General features: G+C 34.5%; 6 protein-coding genes across 9 annotated transcripts; 3 read left to right on the top strand and 3 right to left on the bottom strand.

The window, feature by feature from the left end:
- Positions 1-615: 615 nt before the first annotated feature.
- LOC122278844 (transcription factor bHLH48-like) lies at positions 616-2,414 on the bottom strand. 3 transcript variants are annotated; one of them, XM_043089052.1, is made up of 3 exons: positions 1,628-2,414; positions 1,369-1,510; positions 616-1,248 (listed from the first exon to the last, which is right to left on the bottom strand). In XM_043089052.1, exons 1-3 carry the CDS (start codon positions 1,777-1,779, stop codon positions 1,117-1,119), a joined length of 426 nt encoding a protein of 141 aa, XP_042944986.1. In that variant the 5' UTR covers positions 1,780-2,414; the 3' UTR covers positions 616-1,116. The 3 variants fall into 3 exon arrangements, with proteins under 3 accessions (XP_042944986.1, XP_042944984.1, XP_042944985.1); XM_043089050.1 differs by having other exon boundaries at positions 616-1,268; positions 1,357-1,510; positions 1,628-2,409; XM_043089051.1 differs by having other exon boundaries at positions 616-1,268; positions 1,628-2,393.
- A 7,702-nt stretch (positions 2,415-10,116) lies between these two features.
- On the top strand, positions 10,117-11,253 carry LOC122279695 (NDR1/HIN1-like protein 1). 2 transcript variants are annotated; one of them, XM_043090476.1, is made up of 2 exons: positions 10,117-10,972; positions 11,056-11,253. In XM_043090476.1, the coding sequence occupies exon 1, from the start codon at positions 10,314-10,316 to the stop codon at positions 10,953-10,955; it is 642 nt and encodes a 213-aa protein (XP_042946410.1). In that variant the 5' UTR covers positions 10,117-10,313; the 3' UTR covers positions 10,956-10,972; positions 11,056-11,253. The 2 variants fall into 2 exon arrangements, with proteins under 2 accessions (XP_042946410.1, XP_042946409.1); XM_043090475.1 differs by having other exon boundaries at positions 10,117-10,984.
- Positions 11,254-13,332: 2,079 nt separating this feature from the next.
- On the bottom strand, positions 13,333-14,327 carry LOC122278206 (NDR1/HIN1-like protein 10). Its single transcript, XM_043088344.1, has one exon. It carries the CDS (start codon positions 14,162-14,164, stop codon positions 13,535-13,537), a length of 630 nt encoding a protein of 209 aa, XP_042944278.1. The 5' UTR covers positions 14,165-14,327; the 3' UTR covers positions 13,333-13,534.
- A 1,493-nt stretch (positions 14,328-15,820) lies between these two features.
- On the top strand, positions 15,821-16,845 carry LOC122278321 (NDR1/HIN1-like protein 3). The gene has a single exon (XM_043088510.1). It carries the CDS (start codon positions 15,997-15,999, stop codon positions 16,672-16,674), a length of 678 nt encoding a protein of 225 aa, XP_042944444.1. The 5' UTR covers positions 15,821-15,996; the 3' UTR covers positions 16,675-16,845.
- Positions 16,846-19,709: 2,864 nt separating this feature from the next.
- LOC122278296 (NDR1/HIN1-like protein 10) lies at positions 19,710-20,714 on the top strand. The gene has a single exon (XM_043088481.1). The coding sequence runs from the start codon at positions 19,795-19,797 to the stop codon at positions 20,473-20,475; it is 681 nt and encodes a 226-aa protein (XP_042944415.1). The 5' UTR covers positions 19,710-19,794; the 3' UTR covers positions 20,476-20,714.
- A 1,771-nt stretch (positions 20,715-22,485) lies between these two features.
- LOC122279547 lies at positions 22,486-23,659 on the bottom strand. Its single transcript, XM_043090233.1, has one exon. It carries the CDS (start codon positions 23,278-23,280, stop codon positions 22,750-22,752), a length of 531 nt encoding a protein of 176 aa, XP_042946167.1. The 5' UTR covers positions 23,281-23,659; the 3' UTR covers positions 22,486-22,749.
- Between the last annotated feature and the right edge of the window lie 479 nt (positions 23,660-24,138).

The following is a 24,138-nucleotide window of genomic DNA, read 5'->3' as shown; positions in this document are numbered from 1 at the left end:
ATTTTTCCCCGAGCCACTCTAGTATAATAAACACTGGTAAGAATGTCTAATATATATATATATAGAAAATGCTTTCTCATCAGTTACTATTCACCACTCTACACCATATATCCTATAAAAAGTACTTATATATCCTATGAAAAGTATCCCTACATCTTATAAAAATACTATAAGTGATTGGTGTGAAAGTGAATAGTGGCTGATCATAATAAATCTCATATATATGTATATATATAAAAGAAAAATAAGTATTTATAACTAATTTTTTTTAAATGAGAATGATTATTTGCAACGAAAACATACTTATTTTAACTAAAAATAATAATTTTGTTAGCATAATTGATCGTAAATAAATAGTTTTATTATAATAAATATAAGATAACTAGCTACGAACTATAAGATCAAGTGATATTTAATTAAGTCGTTGAAAATGATTGATGGTTTTATAAATAATGGCATATATACTCGTCTACCGTACCATTAATGCAATGGTGAGATAAAGGTAATTAGAAAGAAAAATAATAAAGGAACGTTGAGATAAGGACAAGAGTGAGACAAGAATATTATTTAGAACTGAAATTACTATTTTAGATGGGAGAGTAAAGACAACTACTGTGAATCGAATGCATGTGGCATTAACAGGAATATATCTCTAACCTATAAGATATCAAGCCAACATATATATACTGCCATTATGAAATTTGATGTAACATCATTATAAAAAAACCCCTCGTCCCATCCCAACTACTAACATTGAAATTAAAGACCAGTATCCTCAGAAAAGTCTGCACAACATACAAATTAATAAATCATCTTCTTAATATATATCTTTTTATATTAACTCACCCACCCACTAACCCACCCACCCCACTGGGCCTTATTCTCACTATAACATTTTCTCACTAAATCATCTTCTATGTTTCAAAAGTTCCAAACAAAGATCTTTGTACAAGGTCTTCATTGGAGCATTAAATTTCTCTCTCCTCGCTTACGAATTTTTAATACAAATTAATAAAAACGAAAACTTGAGTGAATCCTATTGTGATTAAATTTTTAGAAAACAAAATAATAATTAAGTCGGAAGCAAAAAATAATTAAGTCTTAATTAGTCTTTAATTAAGAGAATACTTGCTCTGCCAAGCTATGGCTATTGGTAGCTTGACCGCAACGAGCTCTGAGGTGAACGTAAGGAAGCTTCTCAGCGTCTCGGGAGATTTCCATCTTGGTCTTCTTCGTACACCGTTTGCCCTGAATTTTCCCCCCAAAAGCTGAAAGTTGGTCCAAGTTTAGATACGGAAGTGATGGAAATTACCGAATACGAATTCCCAAAAAAAAAAAAAAGACAAAAAACAAAACCTTGGATTTTACCTTTTTCTCCCACTTCTTCCTCTTCTCCGACATCTGGTTCTTGATATCCACTGTCAAATCAGGAACCAAGAGCTGGGATGGGGTTCGAGTCGTGCTTGCTCGCTCTTCACCTTCTCCAAGTTCGTGCTTGAATTCGACGGCACTGAGACGATATGAGGTTGTATCAAACATTTAGATGCCTCAAATGAATCAGCAAATAAAAAAAAGGATAAAAATCTATAGAAAATTTTGTTCCCCCAGAAAAAATTAAAGAAAAAACCTCTTCTTTCTTCTCTTCAGGCTTGGGAGTCTCTTTCTCCTGAGGCTTCTTCTCTTCCTCAGCCTTTGGTTTGGGGATCGGAGAGATAAGATTAACCAGCCTATGGCTTTTCCTCTTAAATCTCTCCAGAAGCTTATCTCTATCCCTCCCATTAGCAGTCGACCAAGCAAATCTCAAAAATTCTAAAATTCGAGTCGTGCTGGCTCGCTCTTCACCTTTTCCAAGTTTGTTCTTGAATCCAACGGCACTAAGCTCATCTCCAGAGAGTGCTCGCCGGAGACAAAGCCCGAAACCCAAATTTCTGCTCTTAAAAATCAAACTCGCCCATCGTATCAAAATTACACAATCTTTATCATTCTTCAAGTAAGAAAAAAAACAAAAATGAAAGAAAATAGAAGAATACTAAGAAGAAAGCGGCCGTGGAGGAGGTAAAAGTTGATGGAGATTCTGTGAAGAGGAATAAATGAAGAGAGAGAGAGAGAGTGGTTCAGCAAGATTGAGAGTAGAGACAAAGAGATAAGAGAGAAGAGAGAGATAAAGAGAAGAAGAATCGAGAAAAGTAGAAAAGTAAAAAAATAAAGAAAAAGGATAAAAAAGACTAAACACATGAAAAGAGTGAAGATATAAAATACACATAAACGAAATTAGAATTTACGGCTCACACACAAACACATACACAACACGCACACAGAGAGAGTATAGATAGCAAGTGGATCAGGAAATATTGTTTTATCAACCGACATCATATTTAACTTTATATAGAAGCCTAGCTAGGCAATGAATATCACAATGGCCATTGAATTTTTTTTATAATACAGACGCGATAAGATTCCCCCATCAACAGAAGAGGGACCCTTTTGTGTTTGTCCTATTAGTTGGTCATCATGTTCTGTGTGAGTGTGTGCGCGTGTGTGTGAGAGAGAGAGACAGACAGACAGACAGACAGAGAGGCAACGTGAAAATATAATTTTGGGCTTAGAACGTTGTTTCTGGTCAGGTTAAATACTTGAATTGAAAGGAAGCTTCCATTTTGCCCAAATGCGTTCATGAATGTTACCTAGGCAATAATGACACGGAAACAACTAGGAAACCATACCAATCTCATCCGGAAAAACAGAGAAGTTACAACTAGACCCCATCGTTTCTTCGTTTGTCGAGGGAAAGCTGTTTATATACATACATACATACATACATACATATATATATATATATATATATATATATATATATATATATATATATATATAATTAAAAAAGGAGATCAGGAAATGGAGTTTCTTTCGGATTGAAAACTTGCAGTGGCCATCACATTGATTATTTCCTGCACCTTTCTTTCTAATCAGATCTTGGTATGAACGTGGATGTCATTGTTACGGGCCCATCTATCTGTCTTGCTTTATGAATAATCCAATCGAATTGATCAAAGTACTATTCTAAACACGTAGTCATGTATATGTTTAGTTCAATAATGAGAAAAATTAGATCTGAAGCAATAGCTAGCGCCTTTATCTTTCATGCACTTGATCACTTTCTAGTTTTTATTACTTTTAATCGTAGTGACGCAAGCATCTTCGACTTGATTCTAGGCCGCAAGAAGTCGATCATTACTATATGTTTCACCTTTATAATTTACTGGGTCAAGAAGAGCTCTCAAATCGATCGTTTCATGCATGGCTGTTTAATCAACAGATTAACCATCTCAATGTTGGTTACAGTAATTGTCAATATATATCTTGATTCCGGGAATCCCTTTCTTTCATTTTCCGAGTCCTTCTTTTTCTTCTTTTTCCCACTTTTTCGAGCTTGGACTTTTTCTCCCCATAGGAATTCCTCGCTCATCAATCAAGACTTCTTTACCTCCCATGCTTTATTCCAATCCACCTTTTTGTTTTTGTCTCTTTCACTAGCCATTAGTGCATTTGTTTTGAAGAAACGCAAGGTCACGGAGTGAACAGAAACCCACAGCAACAAAGAAAAGCGTGTACAAAACGTGCTCAAATGGCTATGAATTAAATTGAACAAATATGTAAATATTGTAGGAAAGTGGCTGATCTAAAGGATTGTACTACGTACGTATACGAATAGAAGGTTTCACTTCACAACTACATCCCGTCTATGATTGGAAGCGTTACACACGCGCCCAAATGGTTAGGTGAGGGAAGCAAAATCTTGGAGGTTAATTTTCAAGAAAGAGAAGGAGAGGTGTTAGTTTGGAGGTTCGAGGAAGATTTCGTAGGGACTTCATTTTTGGCCGTAGAAGAAACATGGGAGGATCAGATCAATCAGCTTGGATTTCAATACTTGAGAAGCTTTTTCAGAAGAAACATGCACGCATGGGGAATATAAAGGAATCTGCTTGAATGTCTGTGAAGAAGCATCTATGGATATTTACATGAGCCATAGGCCACAAAAACCCACTGGCATTCATGTGGGGGAATATCCCCGCCAGGACCCATCCTTGACCCTTATCTCTCTTTTCCGAATGCGGGCTTTACTCCTCGGAACTCACCACACATGATGCTCATGTTTTTCTGCTTCAGAAACGGGCACTTTACGGATGATTATTTACGCGCTAACATAATGCTACAGTAAAATAATACTAGGTAAAACGCAAAAATGAAAACAAACAGCAGCCCTTGGCATTTTGCGCACCTGATTTTTTTGCACAAACTCTAAACATATCCAGCATAGATTGTGTAGAAAAATGAAGAACAAAATATGGATAAAAATCAAACGTAAAATTGATAATACAGTGATATTCTCTTGAGGGTATTTGTCTTACAAATTAATGATGAATAAAGGGAATTAAGTGCCTTTATTGTGCACCAATGACCCATATTTGTAAGGCATGAGACATTACTTAGCAAGAATCACAACTATTAATAATACAATGTTTGGCAAATAACGCAATCATAAACAATTAGCAGTTAAAAGGTTATCTTTTGACACTTCCTTAATTAACCATCACTATCCAGGAAACCATCACCATGAAGAGGGTGTCATTCTAAAGAGTAAGCTGTTTGGTGATCAAACCTTTTAAAATTACAAATTGTTGTCAAAATAAGTTGAAATCTAAAACTTCAAGCTGAAAAGACCCAAATAGAAAGTTGCATATTTCATTTTGGAATTCTCTCTTGCATTAAGTTTCTCTCATTTTCACAATTTTCAATTTCATTTTTCCTCCAAACCCTCATATTCCTCAAAAGCATTATCACAACCTGACATTCAATCGAACTCACATTACAAAAAAAATAGCTTTTTACGTTACTTAAAATCGTCTCAAAATGCGTCACGATTATGTTTTAGTGTCGCTTGAAAATCAACGCAAGGTGGTCAATAATACTAAGTCCCAAAAAGTTTTTCACGTCAAAATGAAATATCAATACAAAAATATTTCTTTTGTGATGATATTTGTCAATGCTAAATGATGTCAACTTCGACACAAAATCGTCTCCAATAGTAGGAAAGTGTTGAGTTGAAAGTTAGCAAACACTTTAAAAAGGCCGCAAATGTCTTCTTTTTGTGTTGCGTAAACTTAGATGCAAAAAATTCAAATTGCGCCACAATAAATTTTCTTTTGTGTGCGCTCGAATTTAGAAGTAAAAATCATAAATTGCACCACAATAAATTTTCTTTTTTGGCATCTCACAAATTTAAACACAAAAAATTCAAATTGCGATGCAATAATTTCCTTTTTGCATTGCTCTCATTTGGACACAAAAACTTAAATTATGCTGCAACCAGTTGACACCTGTTGCGTTGTAAATTAGCAACCATTTTAAAAACGACACAATGTTTCTTTTTGCGTCAATTTGCAGAAGGACAAAAATACTTTAGATGTAGAAAGCAGGAATTAAGTTTAATTTTTTTGTGTAGCACAAATTTAGATGCAAAAACCATAAATTGCACTACAATAAGTTTTCTTTTTTGCGTCTCTCGAATTTAGATACAAAAACTTCAAATTGTGGAACAATAAATTTTCTTTTTTACATTGTCCTAATTTAGACGCAAAAACTTAAAATTATGCCGCAAATAGTTGGCACTGATTGTGTCATAAATTGGTGACCACTTTAAAAACGATGAAAATATTTTCGTTTTGTGCTAATTTTCAAAATGATGGAAATATTTTGGATGCAGAAAGCAAAAATTAAGTTTTATTTTTTTGGATTGCTCAAATTTAGTAGCAAAAACCAGAAATTGTGCAGCAATATTTTTCCCTTTTTTGTATCTATCAAATTTAGACACAAAAAAATTTCAATTGCAATGCAAATAAATTGTCTTTTGCGTCTCTCTCATTTAGACGCAATAACTTTAAATTATGACGCAAAAAGTGAAATAACCATTCGAATAACCATTTGACACCAGTTGCATTGAAAATTAGTGACCACTTTAAAAACAACGCAAAGGTTTTCTTTTTGCATCAATTTTCAAAAAGACATAACTATTTTGGACATAAAAAACTATTTTTCTTGTAGTGCCATAAAAAGAAAAGGATATCTAACATTGCAACCCAATAATCACACCCACATCCAATGCAACCAGACCATTTGAAAAGAGAATCTTTCTACTACTAAAAGTAGTGATTGAATCCAACAACATGGGGGCAAAATCGATAACAAGAGAAGAAAATTTGCAAAGACAAAAGAGGTACTTTCAAAAAGTGGGTTTCAAAAGTTAGGAGGGATAAAAGCTTGCGATTGAGTACTGCCGAAGAAATGGGTTATAGATTTTAGAATCAAAAGAGATAAAAGAGATCGACCAAATGTGAGGGAAGAACGGTTAAGAAAATAAGTATTTGTGACTAATTATTTGTGACGATAATGGTTATTTGCTACAAAATAGACTTATTTTAGCAAAATATAGATATTTTTGTAAGAAATAGCTGGTCACAAATAAGTAATGCATAATTTTTACTATTTATATAATACATATCAGCGCGTATAATTCAAGTTTCCATATTTTTCCTGTATCTATAGCATTATTCCTTTTCTTTTTATCTACATTTTGCACTCATAATATAAAGAGAGAGAAAAAAATCTGAGATAAAATATTAAAAGGCAAGATGAAGCTGAAGCAAGAAATAAATAAACACACAATAAAAAATAGAAGTCATACAATAATTTAACAATCCATCTATAAATAATTAACAATTTCTTTTCATATATAATTTCTTAATAGAATAATTTTTTTAAAAAAAAATTAAACACTTCAAATTAATTGAAGTAAGAATAAAAACAAATTTCCAAAAAAATATTATTTTATTAAGTAGTTGTATAAAAGTTACGGATTGTAATTGCTTGATCCTTCTGAATAAAAAATAAAAAGAAAGAAAGGAATATCAACCCAAACCCATTATTTTATCGACCTTTTTCTACTTAGATCTGGTATTTAGCAGAAGAGCCAAATTATGTTCTTTAATTTGTTTGTCCAAAGTAGGCTCCTATATACGTCTTTTATTCTTATGCCTACATGTCATATTATATGGTTTTGGCATATTTAATTAAGAAAAGTACTACATACATAAAAAGAATACATAAATAATAAATATAAACCTAAGTTTTATATAATTCATTAAATTTATTTTAAAATTTAACGTATTGCGTTAAGTTAAGTCAATTTATAATTTTACTTTTATTTAATTTCTTTATAACTAAATATTTTCTTTAAATTAATGGGTCGAATACATTGCCGCATGGATACGTACAACTTGATCGAGAAGATAAAGATGGCACTGATCTGAAGATAAATTAAATTCCTTTCAGAGAAGGGACCCTTGGAGACTTGGGTTTACTATGGATGGACGGGTTTTGTATTATATAGAGAACTTAATTAGAGAGAAGACTCAGGTAAATGATCAATAGTATTGCAGGTACTGTGTAGCTGAAGTAGATTGAGACCATCATGTCTAGGTAACGTACGTGGCTCCTATTAATTATTTTTGCTAACAATTGGCCGGAATTCTTTATGTGGTGTTGATTTCGTTCTGACATGTCTTTTTTTTTTTTTTTTTTTTTTTTAAATCAAAGCCCTTATATATATTTTTCAACGCGATTTAATAATAGATGGACCAATATGGCCGTTAGAAGCGTCAGTGTACATGGTATTTATGAACAATGAATTCCCATATCATTCAGATGGGAATTGGAACGATCTCCGGCCGACAAAACCAGATTTTTTTCAAACTTATTTTGGACTGTTGTTTATGAGTCTTTAAATTAGCTCTTATTTGAAGTGACAAGATTGCCAACTCACCAATACATTTAGAGAGATCGGTACTGATAATGATCTACAATTTTTTTGGCCTAGTCTTGATCCATTAATAAATAGGAGCTGGATAAAACATAGCAACCAATTCAAAAGAGAGAAAGCTACGTAACTGGTTGATATCGATCCATGCCACGGCCGGTAGTTCAGGACGTCATAATTAATTATGTGACTAAGATCGGTGAACACTTTATAGGATTAAGATTCTTAGAATTGTAACAATATTATCATCTCTTGAAGTTAACTTCTGAAGAAAAAAAAAAGAAACTTCTGAAAGTAACATTTTCAGAATCCTATGCATAACTTTGGATGGCGAAACATCAAACTATGGGCCAGTAATACTGCATGATTTGAATGGACGATCACTTTCACACAAAAATAAAGGTGGGACTTCGGCTAATTAAGAATCAAAGATGGTTGGTTTCACATCAGAAGCAAGTGAAGCATGCATGCTGCATGCCAACAGTACTACCTTCGATCTGCCCGGGATGACTCATGTCATGCTATTGTGGATTGATCACTACTATACATGTAATTAAAATAAATTAATGAGAAAGATGCATGTACGTACGTAATGGTAGCTAGCTTGAATATTGCCAACAGCGCCATACAATCTTAATCATAGACAATGAGATCAAAGAGATCGGTTAGATAAACCCTTTCTTCTTCCTATAATAATCATATTCTGCGTGACTTTTTTGGCTATTATAACTTGCATCAAAGGGTGTCATACACGCCACTGTGTGATCTCCAGTTGGGTGCCTTTTTCTTCGACTGTCACCATTCACACACCTTTTCTTCACCAACTCACTCTCTCAAATTGCCTAATTAACTGAACTTTGTCGTTAACTCTTATGTTCTAGTCACATATTAACTTCCGAAACAATATTGTGATTTAAAAAAAGAAAAAAACAAAGAGAAAATTAAGGGGTTGTTAGGGTTTTAACCATTTATAATTCGATAGAAATTAAGAAGATAAGTAGGATCTTTACGCTAGCTGTTCTCTTCTTTTTGAGTGTTTTTTATTTTAATTTTAGAAAATGATATTATTACTACTCAATTATAACTTATTTATAACTTTTTTTTGTATTTGATTTTTTATTTTAGTTTTTTATTTTACTTAATGATTAAGGAAGTGAATATTAATAAAATTATATTTTTTTTAAATTTTTTCTTAATGATTAAAAATGTTAAAAAAATACTTAAAACAATAAAATAAAAATAAAAAAATTTAAAATATACATAAATGATAAATGAATTATAAGGTGGTTAGTGGTGTATCATCGTCCGTCCTTTTATTTTTTGCAATGCTTTGTGAGTACTGTAGTCATTTGTGTTCCATTGATACGATTTGATTTTCATCATGATCACCATCTTCCGTCAATTCCCATGAGGTGTATATTCTGGAACCTCAGAGTAAAGGGCAAAAGAAACAAAGAAAAAGAAAAAAGTCGGTAACTGAGGTGGGACCTTCTCTGTCATGATAACTGGGCCATATCAACCTAACGCACGTACTTCATGATCAGACGGCGATTAAGGCACTTGCGTATTTAGAACTCTTTTCTTCGTGAGCAAGCTGAGACGTAAAAAGCCATTAACCTTTATCATTGTTTTATTTCTCTGAACTTTATTTTTGTGTTTCCCCCAAAGCTAGTATTGTTCCAATGAAAGAAAGGGAGCTTCACATGTTGACTATAAAGGCACGCACGACGACTAAGCAGGGTTATGAGGAAAAATGACTGATACGCACCGACGGCACCGTATTACAAGGATCTATCCAAAACTTTTTCCTTGTATGGATCACTCTAAATAAACTTGTGGCTATAAATTATAGTCTTAAAATTGAAGTAGACGAGGCACTGAAACCTACGTACATATACGAATTTATAGATTGCGTGCAAAGTCCGATCGATCCTTGTTGCTAGAATAGCTTTAGTACTTGTTTTTGCATCTGCGGCAATTTTACCGACTTTTGCAACCATTAAAGGGCAAAAAAGAAACGGTGCAGGCGAGAATGACTTCTGTTATATATTATTATTTTTACTTATTTTTTACAAATTTTACTAATAGAATTGGTTAAAATAATTATATTATTTTAAAAATTATAATGTTTACACATTAAATCCGCAAAAATGACTTTACATTAAATTTTTGTTAGTTGTATAGTTAGCCTATTCAACAGTACTAGAAACTAGAAAGCTTCGTATATATATAAATACACGCACACTCCCATAAGGCGTTCGTCGCACGGCACGCTAGCAAGGTAGCTCTCCGCACAAAAGCAGAGGTCCCTTCCTCTCTTCCTCTAGCTCCGGCCCTCTCCCTTCCTGTCTACAACTAAAACGAATTCACCTAGTAAGCCTATTCTGTCTCCTAAATCTCTCCCCTCCACCACTTTCACTACTCTGACTACTGAGACGCCATGTCGGTCAAGAAGCACTGCGACCACCACAAGATTCACCGACACAAGATCTTTCGGAGAATCTGCGCTGGACTCCTCATCTTCGCCTTCGTCGTCCTGGTGACGGTGCTCATCGTCTGGGCCATCCTCCATCCCAGAAAGCCCAGGTTCGTCCTCCAGGACGCCACCGTCTACGCCTTCAACGTCTCCTCCCCACCGAACTACCTCACCTCCACCTTCCAAGTCACCCTCTACTCCCGCAACCCAAATGACAAGATCGGCGTATACTACGACAGGCTGGCCGTCTACGCCATCTACCGCAACCAGCAGATCACCCTCCGTAGCCAAATCCCTCCCACTTACCAGGGCCACAAGGAGGTCAACGTCTGGTCTCCTTTCATCTACGGCAACTCTGTGCCAGTAGCTCCGTACAACGCCCTCCAGCTAAGTCAGGACAAGGCCAATGGTGCGGTGATGCTCACCATCAAGATCGACGGACGGGTCAGATGGAAAGTCGGGACCTTCATCTCGGGTCGGTACCATATCTACGTGAGGTGTCCCGCTGCTATAAATTTTGGATCGGCCGGGACAAGCGGTACTATTGGCATCCAAAATAGCGGCGTTAAGTACCAGTTAGTGCAGAGTTGCAGCGTTAGCGTATGAAAATGGCTCCGCCGGCCGTTGAGTATTCAGTACTCTCTCTCTCTCTCTCTCTCTCTCCCCATCAAATTCTGTGTCTAATTTAATATCCTATCTTCTCTAGGTATACTACGTCGGGATTCAGGTCATGTACTGTGTGAATTGTACATTTTGCTGAAGAATAAACGGAAAAGGTGAAAAGAACAGATCAGGAATACGAGACAAATTAATAGCAAAATTACAATTGGAGACAAGTTGTGTAATTTTATCTGAATTTTAATTAAGTGTTTTTCATATATAAAAATATCAATTATTGGGTGCATTGATGTCTGTATATGGAGGTTATGGTGTCATTTTCTTTCATTTTCCTACTGTTGATTATTACTCGTTCCAGTCGGGTTGCTTTTCATGCTTATCTTCGAAATGATAACAATATCGTCAACCTTTTTTTTTCTATTAAAAAAAGTGCATATTTTTTTAAGGGAAAAAAAGGGTTAATTGCTTTTGATATATAGCTAGTGAAGTTTTCCATGTGCCAATAAATTAAGACTCAAAATTAAGTTCAATTTCGTGCAGATATAAATAACAATGAAAACCAAGAAATAACTACGACCTTGGTAAAAAAAAGAACATGTTTCACTGTAATTCGTGGAATGAGACGTACGAAACAGTTCTCTTTACCATTGAGTATAAAATATAAAAGTTTTTTTACGAGTATAATTATATATTAATATGTACATTAATTTAATATAATTAATTATATTAAATTAAAAAATAAATTTTATTAAAAATAATATTAATTTAAATTTTAAATATAAAATAATTAATATAATAAAACTCTTATTTGATGAAATGGGTCTTTCTTTATGTGCATATAATCAAATCGTCCTTTATCTCTCTTTTAGTCCACCCAAAGTGGACCTTTATGATTTTTATGTTATGATAAAGTTAAATGTGATAAATGCACTGTATCTTAATGTGGTGTATATAATTTTTTTTTAATAAATTATGCAAATGAGCCAAGGACATGCCGAGTGTGTACGAGTCGCCTTATTTGTTCTTAAAGCCAACACGTGCATGGGTGCTTGCCAAAGGCAAATGGCCCTAGCTCCTATAAGCCTAAACACATTAAGACTGTTTTTGGATTAAAAAAAACGTTTCGTTTCGTTTCATTTCATTATTATTATTTTTTTAATTTGTATATAAAATATAATAAAAAATTTAATTTTTTCATATTTTAATTCAATTTTTTTATATTTTAAAACAATAATAATACTAAAAAATAATATTTTATTTAATTTTCATTTACAATTATCTCATTTTATGAATCCTAATTTTGCTATTGTTGGAGGTTGGCAGCCATTTTAATTTGCATAAATGTTTAGCTCACAAAACAAATTTTATAAAAATCAAATTCACAAATTAATTCTGCATATTATAATATATTAGATTGTAAAATTCTCTATTAAATAAATTTAACTTATTATATATCTATTCATATTAATTCATAAAAATCTACCCAAAAATAAATAAAAGAACCGAACTTTTGTTAGTTTTGGAGGGGCTAGTAGTCAAACAACGACTAATAGAGTTAGGCCGACTGTATATGTATTATGTCGGTCGAGTAGCATGTGCTTTATGTCGGCCTGGACGGACTTGACCAGGACAATTCAACAATGGCAACTCCAACTTATTTTTTTAATTTTTGGTGTATGGGCTGGGCTTAGGCCTGGAACATTTGGAAATGTTATCTTGGCCCCTTCATTAGTTTAATGGGCAGTAAGTGATCCAAACAAAACGCAACCACCGTACCACAAACAACAGTCACCCTTTCAAGTTTTTAATTGGGCCTTGCTACCTTTAAACTAAAAGTTGCCTCAAGTTGGGCTAGGCTAGGAATCTGTACGGATGTCAGATGGAAAAGGGTCCATGTGCCCATTATAAGATCCTCTGAAATCCTTATATTCTATTGGGTGGATTCTACTAAATCCCGAATGCGGCTTCCAAAATCTTAGATGATTGATCCTTTTGTTCATGTAGTCCATGTTCTATCCATAATTTTCCATTTAAAATCAATTATCATACATTATTTGTTTTTAATGTAAAGAAGGTGTTACGGAGAATTTAAAAAAAAAAAAAAAAAACACAAAAATGCAAGTTGTTTTAGTGGATTACACGTGTATACATCTGGCTGACCATCTAAAGCTCGCCTCTTCTTTGATTCGCATAGCGTCAACAACAAGAGAAAATGAAGAGAGCGTAGAAAAAGACAGCAATCCACTGAAAATACAAATTCTTAGGCATCATCATCAGGTGGCCCGGCCGAAAAGGAAAATGTGAACGGATAGCAAAACTCGAGTGTTTTTTGTTTTGTTTTGTTTTTTCTAATAAACTCCGAGTGTTTATTTATGTACGAACATGGACGAAACGGCTAGTTTCAGATTCTAACAGAGCCTAAAACATCCTAAAAAATTGTCACCAACGGCTAGATAATATTAATTAATGATGCTTAACAAAACAAAAACAATTAACGAATAAAAATTACATGAGAAAAACAAAAATCAACTCCTCCATCGAAGAGAGAAGATCTGCTGCAATATAGATCAAAGATCCAAGCTGCATTTCGTACTCTCAAACGCGCCCGCCGGTGATGTCCCGTTAGACGTTAGCGGAACCTTCAAGCCGCACTTGATCTTAGGCTTGAAGTGGCCAATCTTGATCCAACTCAACTTGGCTCTGATTCGAAGATTTAGCCTCACGGTAATGCCGAAAACCCCATCTGCCTTCTCCGAATCGAAGTTGAAGACCTCGCCGCCGCCCAGCGTAAGCAATTGCTGGCCTTTAAACACCGGGCTGAGAACGGTCGTATTCTTGTGTCCCTGGTAAAACGGCGTCACGGTCTCGGTGTCGAAGCGCTGGCCTCTGTAGTAGGCGTTGGCCTCAATGTGGTCGTAGTATATTCCGATCCTCTTGTTGGGGTTCCTAATGGAGACGTTGAGAGCCAGGTTGTAATGGAGAGTGTTTTCGTTGGCCGTGAAGTTGAACTGGGTGAGCGAGGCGTCGGTGACGCGGAACTTGATCTCGTTGGGGCGGAAGATGAGCCAGAAGATGAAGCCCGCGACGGCCACGATGACGAGCACGGTGAAAAGGATCTGAAGAACAAGGCTTATAAGGCAACTGAAGAGGCACCCACAAAGGCAGCTGCAACAGCCGCACCCATCTTTTGCTCCCATGGCGTAACGGCTCAGAGAGAAAAAGCTAAGAGAGAGAGAGAGAGTTGCTTGCGATAAAAGCAGTATATGGATCACAGGCTAGTGTACGAAGAAGGCTATTTATTTAATAAGGGGGATTTTGAAAAGCTGCTGTTTATTGTAAATTTTAGCAAGGAATGGATTGCGAGACGCGAGACTTCCTTATAAGCCAATTGACTCCTGCTTTGCTCACCTAAACTCAACGGGACAGCCTCTTACAATATACCTAGGATACTTAATAATTTCACCGGAATTACGTGCTTTAAAAGGAAAAATCCTCCCCAAAACATTAAAAAAAAATCCTGCATGCGCGTAGTTTTTAATTCCAACTAGTATTCTATATCTAAAAAATAATATTAGATATAGTTATACATTATATAAATGCCATATATTTAAAAAAAAAAAAAAAAGAGGATAGAATTCAATATTTAAAAAATAATTTTATTAAGTAAATTTCATATTTATTTACTTTTAAAAAAATAATCGAGGACGCCTGTACATTATAGCTATAAATATAATTTATTATTCCCATATGAAAACGTGTGAAATGATTGTTTCTTGTATATGCTCCATCAGCCACACCCTTTCATAACGTAGAGCGCATACCAAATGATAACCCTTTTTACCAAATTGTATAAATTATTAAATAAAATACTTTTAATTTTTTTTTAGAATTTTTGATAATGGACATTGTTTTGGGTCTGAAGCACTCCGCTTCATGTTGCCTATATCGTAAAATTGATGGTTTCTTTTATCCCGAGCAATGGCTTTAGATTACGTTATAAAAAGATTTTTTTGCGATAAAAGTAACCTTTTTTAAACAAAAAAAAAAAAAAAACATAACATTTATGCTGTAGACACTAAAGTATAAAATTCCACCCGGACCGAAATAAAAGAAAAGGGCATTATAGAGCCCAAAACGTTTTGGTCCTACAAGAGGAAGATATACAGTGGGCTCGAAGCCCAGCATTAGTGGATCAGTGCAAAAGTTTGGGTAGACTTTTGCAATAGGGCTTTCATGGCCGGAATCAAAACTCAAAAGTGCTGAACTGATGCGTCCAAGTATGATGAGTCACACGCGTAATTGATCATGACGCGCCGCAAGAATTTTTTCTTTAAAAAATGATAGGATTACTACTATTTTTTTATTTATTTACTATTTATTTTGTATTCGATTTTTTTTTAAAAAATTTTATTTTACTTAATAGTTAAGGAAGCGATTATTAGTAAAATTATAATTTTTTTTAATTTTTTCTTAATGACTAAAGATGTTAAAAAAATATTTAAAAAATAATAAAAAAAAATTAAAAAAAAATCCTAATACTTTATAAATAGTAAATGAATAATAATAGAGTAGTAAGCCTATCACTATTCTTCTTTTCTTCTTCGTAGTTTATCACTCAGACCAAGCAAGGAAAAAAGTCCCTTGGTTGTGGCCAATATTATCAAACGACGCGTACAGCCCATATATCAAAACGAGTTCCCAAACACGTACCAAGTTCACACAGATAGAACATACGTAGGGAGGGAATAAGAATCCACGCTAATTACCATGTACTCTTTCCGAAGCAAGCGCGTTGATTTTAAGCAGACCTCAGGCGGCTAGCTCTCATACAGCCGTGCCGCAACTTCAGAAAAAACACGTACTGCCGCTTACCAAATGCCACCCGACGATCGCCTAACTTTCAAACTCCACTTCCCACTGCAGCCCACAGCAATATATATACAACACGCATCATTCCCTTCCCCTTGGCATATATCCATCCATTCCTCTTACAACCCAGTACTCTCTCGTTTGTCGTGCTTTGTGAACCATGGCAGAGAAACAAGCCCATGACTTGAATGGGGCCTACTACGGTCCCTCAGTTCCACCACCACCAGTACGCCAATCCTACCACCGCCCTGGCCGTGGCACTGGGTGCGGCTGTTTTTTCAGATTCCTTTTGAGTTTCGTAATCTCCGTGGTTGTCACCCTCGGTCTTGCTATCCTCATCTTTTGGCTCATCTTCCGTCCGAACAACATCAAGTTTCACGTCACGGACGCCTCACTCACCCAGTTCAATTTCACCGCCGACAACACCCTCAAGTACAACCTTGCGCTCAACATCTCCGTCAGAAATCCCAACAAGAAGATTGGAGTCTACTATGAGCTCATCTTGGTCAGGGCTCACTATGAGGACCAGCGCTTCGATTCGGTGAATTTGACGCCGTTTTACCAAGGGCATAAGAATACTAGTGTTTTGAGCCCAGTGTTTGTAGGGCAGCAATTGGTTTTGCTTGGTGCTGATGAGCTTTCGAAATTCAATGCTGAGAAGAACGCTGGGGTATACAGCATTGATGTGAAGCTGTATCTTCGGATTAAATTCAAGGTAGGAAAGATCAAGACTTGGTGGTTCAAGCCCAAGGTTAAGTGCGACCTGAAAGTTCCTTTGAGTTCTAATGGGACATCAGCAAGTGGTTTTGAGACTACGAAGTGCGACATCGATTTCTGATGATCGATCGTGCATGCCTGCCTTCATCATATATATTTGATTGAGTGTTTTATTTATTTATTTGTACAATGTTTTACATGATGTTAGCCTTTTTATATTTGCATACATGATTATGTATCTAGGTTGCTTATGAGATATGCAGGAGTAGTAGATGACTATTTCTTTGTTTAATCTTTATTATTGGGTTTTAAATATCCGTATTTTTATTGTTCATGATATCGTCATGCATGATATCATCATACATGCATGTAAATAAATAAAAATTTTTGTTACATACAAATAAAGTCGCGTACTAATCTGTATATAAATACTGATTCTTTCATATTCAAAATTTAAATTAGTACTGTTTTCAATAAAATTTACTTTTTAACTAATCACATTATATTAATATATATATTAGTGTACAGTTATACTTGTAACTAAATTTTTTCATAAATAAATCATGGATATAGTCGCCATTCTTGAGTTTTTAAAGATTCCTATGCATGGACGTACTCTTTTAGACTTCGGGCTAATTAATTAATTTACGTCATTCAATATAATAAGTAAAAAAGAATAGAAATGTTATTTTCTGTTGTAGAGTCGTGTAATTATTTAAAAAAAATTAAAGTTTATAATTAAAAAATTAATTAACTTTTTATATAAATTTTATATTTATTTATTTTTTAAAAAAATTATGTAATAATTAATATATTCAATCTACTATTGTAAATATTATTTTTAAAAAAAAACTTACAATTTACATCTTCCATGAGAGAAAGCTACTGTCTTCAATAGGACTTCTTGTGCAAAAATGCATGTTAATCTAAATTAATCAGTAATCTGCTTTTACCTTTAGCCAATCTTAGAGCCTCAACAGAGACGTAACAGAATTTTTTTTTTAAAAAAAAATAGACTTCACCCCTACCAACAATAAACAAATAGATACTTATCCCTCAGATCATGTCTTTATCAATCGCGGAATGGACGTGATCATCACTATATATATTCGAGACTTCGGATACACTTCACCCATTCAGTCCGATGACCTTTCATCTTGTACCCCCAAAAAATGATAAAGTGATAGGTTTGTGGAACCTAGCTAATTTATTGTTATATTAATCGGACTTGATAATTCGACCTGACAATGATTCATTATGGTTTTTAAGTGAAAATCAAACAAAAAGTTCACTTAAGTCTCGCTTTATAGTATGCTGGAACGAAGTCTAGACAAAGAGTAGTCACTCTAGTGAAAAACTAGATAGAGAGTTCGCTCAATATATACTATGCTCGAGTAAAAAATTAGAAATTAAGTTTCTGCCATGTAATTTTATAAATATGTCTATTTTGTACAATATCATAGTTTTGATTAGCAGAAAATTGCCTGAAAGTGTATCTTGTGATTTTTTGACATGATTAAATCTTCTGCAGTTTTATGAATATAAACATGTTATCGAACCACGTAAATTTATATTGTGTGATTGATTATTTGATTATTTATGGTTTACTTTTATTATATTGTCATAATTTTCGCATAAAATACTTGACATTAACTAGAAGAGAAAAAGATATTAATCCTGCACCATTTGTTTTTTAAATTTATGAACAGAATCGTATTTCTTAAATTATACAGTAGGAAATTACCAAATACCCGCGGGCTAATCAAGGAAAAAGAATAAAATATTAAACACTTTCCAATGGGAAAACAGAAAATGCAGCCCGTACGTGTAATGTGGCCCGGCCATAAATTATGAAGTTTCTTCCCAGAAGTTGTATAATTTTTGTAGGCAGAGAGGTATATATACGTAGTATTACTCTGACCAAAGAAAACAAACGTGGCAACGTGGGGCCCTGAAAGAAATGTTTCAGCTATTGATCATGTAATCACTCTTACATGGCTAATTATTCCATTTATCTAATTTGTTTATTTAAAACAATCATTTAAATAGGGTGATAAAACCTATTTTTATGGATTTAAATTACGACATATAATTAATATTTAGTGTCACTACACAAGATCTAGTTGGACGTTGATCAAACATGCATGATTTATGATAAAGTACTTTCATAACTTAGTCATTTTTTCAATGATATATATTTTCCGAAAGAATAACACGAACCAGCTTCTCAATTAAGAATTTTCCTTCAAAAAAGAAGAAGAAGTTGCACGCCGTCTTAATTCGTTTTCTTTTTTATTGCTGAAAAAAATATATATTTAGATAAATAAATAAAATTTTGCATCATATCTGTGTCAAAATGTGAGAGGCTCATGTTGGCCATGTTCCTCTTTGTACTAACTTTACTTTTCTACGATTCGGACTATTTATCAATTGTAGAGATTTTCTGGTCAAATTCTATCTGTTCAAGTACAATAATCCAAAAAACTTTGGTAAATCTAATTAAGTCCCGTTTGAAAGTTAAACTCAATTAAAATTAATTCAACTCAATTTAATTTTAAATTAAATTTAATATTTAAATACTTAACTCTTAAATTATTAAATTTATTTCAACTCAAAACCTCTTTACATATAAGACTCACAATTTTTTTCAACTTTATACGTCTTTAAATGCAGGATCCATAATCTTTTTCACATTTGCATAAATATATTTCTCATTTTAACATCTAAATATATCTAAATTCATTTTAAATTAACCTCATAAAATTTACTTTACCATTTCAATTCATTATTATTTATAAAGAACTCAACTTATCTAAATTTAAGCCTGATTTGAATTTAAAGATAAGATGGTTTCAAATAAAAGATTAAAATAAAATAAAATATTATTATAATAATATTATTTATTATTATTATTATTTTAAAATTTTAAAAATTAAATTATTTATTATATTTTATATAAAAATTTTAAAAAATTAAAACAATAAAATAAAATACTTTCTAAATTCAAACTAGTCCGAGAGATTTTTCATCAGTGAATGGTTATTACACGGTCTCACGCGCCTTGCTGCAAATCCTTTTCATATTATGTACTCGAAGCGAACGTGGCTCACCAACTCCTCACACACGTACGGTTCTATATATATGAAACCATACCCACCCATCCTGCATGTCATAATATCATATTCTCGAAGTCTTCTTTAGCAATCTTGATTATTCTCCTCCGTTAATTTTCTTGGTTGCCATGGCAGAGAAACAACCTCATCTGAACGGAGCATACTACGGCCCTGCAGTTCCACCCCCTAGTCAATACTATCACCGCCACGGAAGCAGCCGTGGTTGCGGCTGCTGCGGCTGCCTTTTCAGTTTGCTTTTCAAGATCATTGTCAGCGTTGTTATCGTTGTAGGCCTTGCGGTCCTCATCTTCTGGCTCATCTTCCGCCCCAACAGGGTCAAGTTTCATGTCACCGATGCCTCGCTTACCCAGTTCAACTTCACCACCAACAACAACACGCTCCACTACAACCTTTCCGTCGACATCAGCGTTAGAAACCCAAACAAAAAGATCGGCATATACTACGATCGCATCGAAGCTAGGGCCTATTTTGAGGATCAGAGGTTTAGTACGGTACCGCTTCCCCCGTTTTACCAAGGACATAAGAATACGACCTTTTTGAGTCCGGTGTTTAAAGGGCAGACAGTTGTTTTGTTGGGAGCAGATGAGCTTTCCGAGCTTAATTCAGATAAGAGCGTTGGGGTTTTTGACGTTGAAGTTAAGCTCTATCTCCGGATTAGGTTTAAGTTGGGTAAGGTCAAGAGTTGGCGGATGAGGCCCAAGATCGAGTGCGACTTGAAGGTTCCTTTGAGTTCTAATGGAAAAGTAGCGGGTGGCTTTCAGACTACCAAGTGCCACATTGATTTCTGATCATTTGCCTCCACGAGTCTTCGATTCCGTTTTATTATTTCTTAATTCATGTTGATTTTCTGTCACATATGTATTCCATAGACGATGGTTAGGCTCTAGATCTTCTACCTAGCTAGTGGGTGAGCTATTATATATAGACGTACGACTATGATATTATTTTGCATTATACGTTACGTAAGATCGATGTTTTTTCTTCTCACGCGTTTTTAATTTTGATTCTTCATATTATATATTTTCTAGATGCTGATTGTCGTCTCTTGATGCGTATACAGTGGACTTTTTGTTCATATAGATATGATCAGAACTGTTTTAAATCTATGGGTTTTGTTAGAAAAGATGAACGATTACACACTTGCAACCAAGAAAACAAGAGATAGATAAAGGTGTTGAATTGGCTAAAGGTGTTGACATCTAACGCTTGAAATGGCTATCAGATACCAACCACACTCATAATATAATAAATAGCTAAAATTAATAACAAATTAATTAACATGTCTATCTATTAACCTATATTTACAATTTATATATAAAAAAATGTTAATAAAAACCTAAAATTCAATTGGGGACAAAGGAGCACTTGGTGATATGTCATGACATGAAGCACTACAACTAGATAAGAAGGCAGAGCTAAAGAAACACGTACGCCCCATCCTATTATCCCTCCAAAGTATTTAAACCACTTTATCCATATATTTTGTTTAAGAATTTGAACTTCAGACCGGCCGATCTAATAAAATCTATGACCTCACCCATTATCTGGGTCATATCCTTTGTTATTAAATTTCCTAACGCTTTTGCTTCACTGGCAAGCTTGTACGGTACTGGAGTATTAATAGACAATCCACATGATGCATTACAGGAAATAAAAACCAATACAAAAAGGATGTCAAGTCACTTGGAGAGCGCCACATCAGATTAGTCCTTCATCTAGTTGCTAGTAGACCCCATTGCCAACATTGCGAAATGCGAACAGACATTTGGGTGAAGTTAGGACAATACTTTGTCTGCGAATCTTTGTAAAATAATAATAATAAAATATTAAAAAAAACTGTTTTTTTTTTTATAGATTTTTTTTTTCAAAAGTCTCGTGAGATTTGCACACACTGAACTTATAATAAAAAATATTATTTATTATTCTCTGCTCAAATTTTTATATAGCACCAAATAATTGGAAATTTGTTTCTAATTACTTTTCTACCCGAATCTCGTTGAGATATTGGAACTCTATCCGGCCCGTAATTGTGTTGAGAAGCCCTGCATTTTTGGCCCAATCTCATTGGCGAATGTACTTTAAGGCCCATATATTCGTTTACAAAGTAAGCCGTTACCCCGCCATTTGATCCAAAAAATGATTAATTGTATTGGTAATGATGTACGGTTTAAAAAATGAATTTTGTTATGTATAGGAAAAATTTTATACTAATTTATATATTAATATTAATTATTTTTATATTTAAATTTTAAATTAATATTATTTTTAATAAAATTTATTTTTTAACCAATCACATTAGATTAGTATACATATTAGTGTGCAGTTGTGCTTGTAATTAGATTTTTCCTTAAAAAATTAAAACTCTAATCTTAGTAAAATTTGGCTTTAATCTATCGAATTCTAATTTAAATTTCACAACTAATTTTGAGTTGGCAAGTACTTCTTATAAGTTATAATCCAATTTATAAAATTCTTAAAAAAAATAATGGTTGCAATTGTGAGTATATAAATACTATGCATGTAGTCATTTTGAAAAAAGTAAATAAATACAAGTTCTATATAAAAAAATTAATTATTTTTCTAATAATAAATTCTATTTTTTTCAAAATATGGTTGTAAAATATTTGAATACTCTGCGATTATACGAGGTATTACTCTTATTAATATTAAATATTTATTATTAAAAAGCATTTTACTTTTTGACTACACAAGTGTCATAATGTTCACCCACAATTCCCAAAAGCATGGCCAAAACAAACCGATCGAGAAAAAGGTTGAACACTGATGCTATGGATGGATTGTTGGGAAATGGATCTATATATCTTACAAAAGTACTAAAGAAGCTCAACTGCCAGCAAATGGTCGATCTCGGACCGGAGATATTCACGGCCACCATATTCACATGGCAACACCTAATTAACATCTATGCCCACAAACGTACGACAACTTGTTATTTCCCGGAAAAAGCATGCTGATCATTGGGTTTTTCTCGCTGCCGTTTAATAGATTGTTTCGTGATCTCTTTCTCTTCCTCTCGAACGTGTCAGCTTTCGGGTCCCATATTACTCGCGAGCAGGAGATGGCAGAGGAGTGTAGTAAGGCGGCGAAGCACAAGGCGTCGAGAACGGCGTCGCATCGTCTACGTCAATCTTCACAGCCACGACCGGCAAAGACCTCGCAAGTACCCCAACGACCTCTTCCGTGCACACCCTCTTAGTCCTCGTTCCGTTCTCCGAAGACGAACAGTTCTCAGAGTCCACACCTTCTCTCTCCTCCTCCTTGATCGTAAACAAAATCCTTGACTGTCCGTAAAGTACGTGCCACTTGAAAACGTCATCGATCTCCGTCGTTATTTGGGGAGCTGGAGTTGGGGCAGGAGCTTCGTTAGGTTCGATGCGGGACTGATTTTCCCAGCAGAAAATGTGGAGGAGCTCTTTTGGGGAGCTGTAGAATGAGTTTCCTCCATCCTCGATGCTCTGTCTCCGGAGTCTTCGCCTGCGCCGGAGCACCCAGAATAGCTGAACGAGTATAGCAAAGAGAGACACAGCGAACATTGCGGCGAGAGACGAGGCGAGCTTGCTCTGACCGATCATGGCTGACGGTACTAGATTGGAGTATTGGGTTAAAGACCGAAACGCAAGTCCTTGTGGATGTTGTGGTGTTCTGGTTAATTAAATACCGTTGGCAGGACTTTGAGAGCGAAGAAGTACCAGCCGGTAACTTGAGTAGTTTTATGAGAGGCCGTTGGCGTCGGTTGAAACGAAAAACTCATAAAGACAAAACGAAGATCACTCAAAATAGTGGAGCTAGATTGCCTAGGTTTTGCTACAGAGCTAGAGTTTATTTGTTTGCAAGCCCTGGGTTACAAAGAGAGTAATTTGAAGGGGAACGAACTTGTTTAATTATGGGAGATAGATTTGGATGGATAAAAAAGGTAGAAAGATTGTGTTTACTCTGGGGCTAGCTGTTGATTGATCACGGGTAAAGGCTATTCATATATCCATCAAGTTAGCGAGTGTGTTAATGATGACGTAGACACCAATGTGGTACTGAGAAGGACTTGCATTTAAATTTGAATGAGCTGGGCGGACGAGAGTTATTTACAACCACGAGTAGGTATAATAAAGTTGTTATTTAGTTGGCTGCACGAAGCATGCGTACATATCCATGGATCGAGCATGCAAGCATGCAGCATTAATATATAGGTTTTGTTTAAAAATTAGACCTTCGAAAACTCTACGTCACTATAAGAAAATTGGATTTTGTAATCAAAAGACTATTTACAACTAAATTTAATTAGAAATAGTCATTTTATTGAAATTAACTAATCGTAAATAAACAGTTTTTTTTTTAGTACGTGGGATTTGAGTCCCTATAGGCTATATATAAAGTGTGTTGCAAGTTTTTGGACATGTTGCTTTTGCTGGTTTTTTATTTATTTAGAAATATTA

This window comes from Carya illinoinensis, chromosome 10, assembly GCF_018687715.1.
Source record: "Carya illinoinensis cultivar Pawnee chromosome 10, C.illinoinensisPawnee_v1, whole genome shotgun sequence".
NCBI classification, from domain to species: domain Eukaryota; kingdom Viridiplantae; phylum Streptophyta; class Magnoliopsida; order Fagales; family Juglandaceae; genus Carya; species Carya illinoinensis.
Note: the sequence above shows the minus strand (reverse complement) of the source record. Positions and strands in the feature narration are given on the sequence as shown.

What these genes read in the sequence shown, in the direction of transcription:
- LOC122278321 (XM_043088510.1), top strand. Translation starts at nt 15,997, where the DNA reads ATGGCAGAGAAACAAGCCCATGACTTGAATGGGGCCTACTACGGTCCC.
- LOC122279695 (XM_043090476.1), top strand. Translation starts at nt 10,314, where the DNA reads ATGTCGGTCAAGAAGCACTGCGACCACCACAAGATTCACCGACACAAG.
- LOC122278206 (XM_043088344.1), bottom strand. Translation starts at nt 14,164, where the DNA reads ATGGGAGCAAAAGATGGGTGCGGCTGTTGCAGCTGCCTTTGTGGGTGC.
- LOC122278844 (XM_043089050.1), bottom strand. Translation starts at nt 1,779, where the DNA reads ATGGGAGGGATAGAGATAAGCTTCTGGAGAGATTTAAGAGGAAAAGCC. An exon ending in CTGAAGAGAAGAAAGAAGAG is followed by an intron (nt 1,511 to 1,627) that starts GTTTTTTCTTTA and finishes ATATCGTCTCAG; the next exon opens with TGCCGTCGAATTCAAGCACG. An exon ending in AGAAAAAGGTAAAATCCAAG is followed by an intron (nt 1,269 to 1,356) that starts GTTTTGTTTTTT and finishes ACCAACTTTCAG; the next exon opens with CTTTTGGGGGGAAAATTCAG.
- LOC122279547 (XM_043090233.1), bottom strand. Translation starts at nt 23,280, where the DNA reads ATGATCGGTCAGAGCAAGCTCGCCTCGTCTCTCGCCGCAATGTTCGCT.
- LOC122278296 (XM_043088481.1), top strand. Translation starts at nt 19,795, where the DNA reads ATGGCAGAGAAACAACCTCATCTGAACGGAGCATACTACGGCCCTGCA.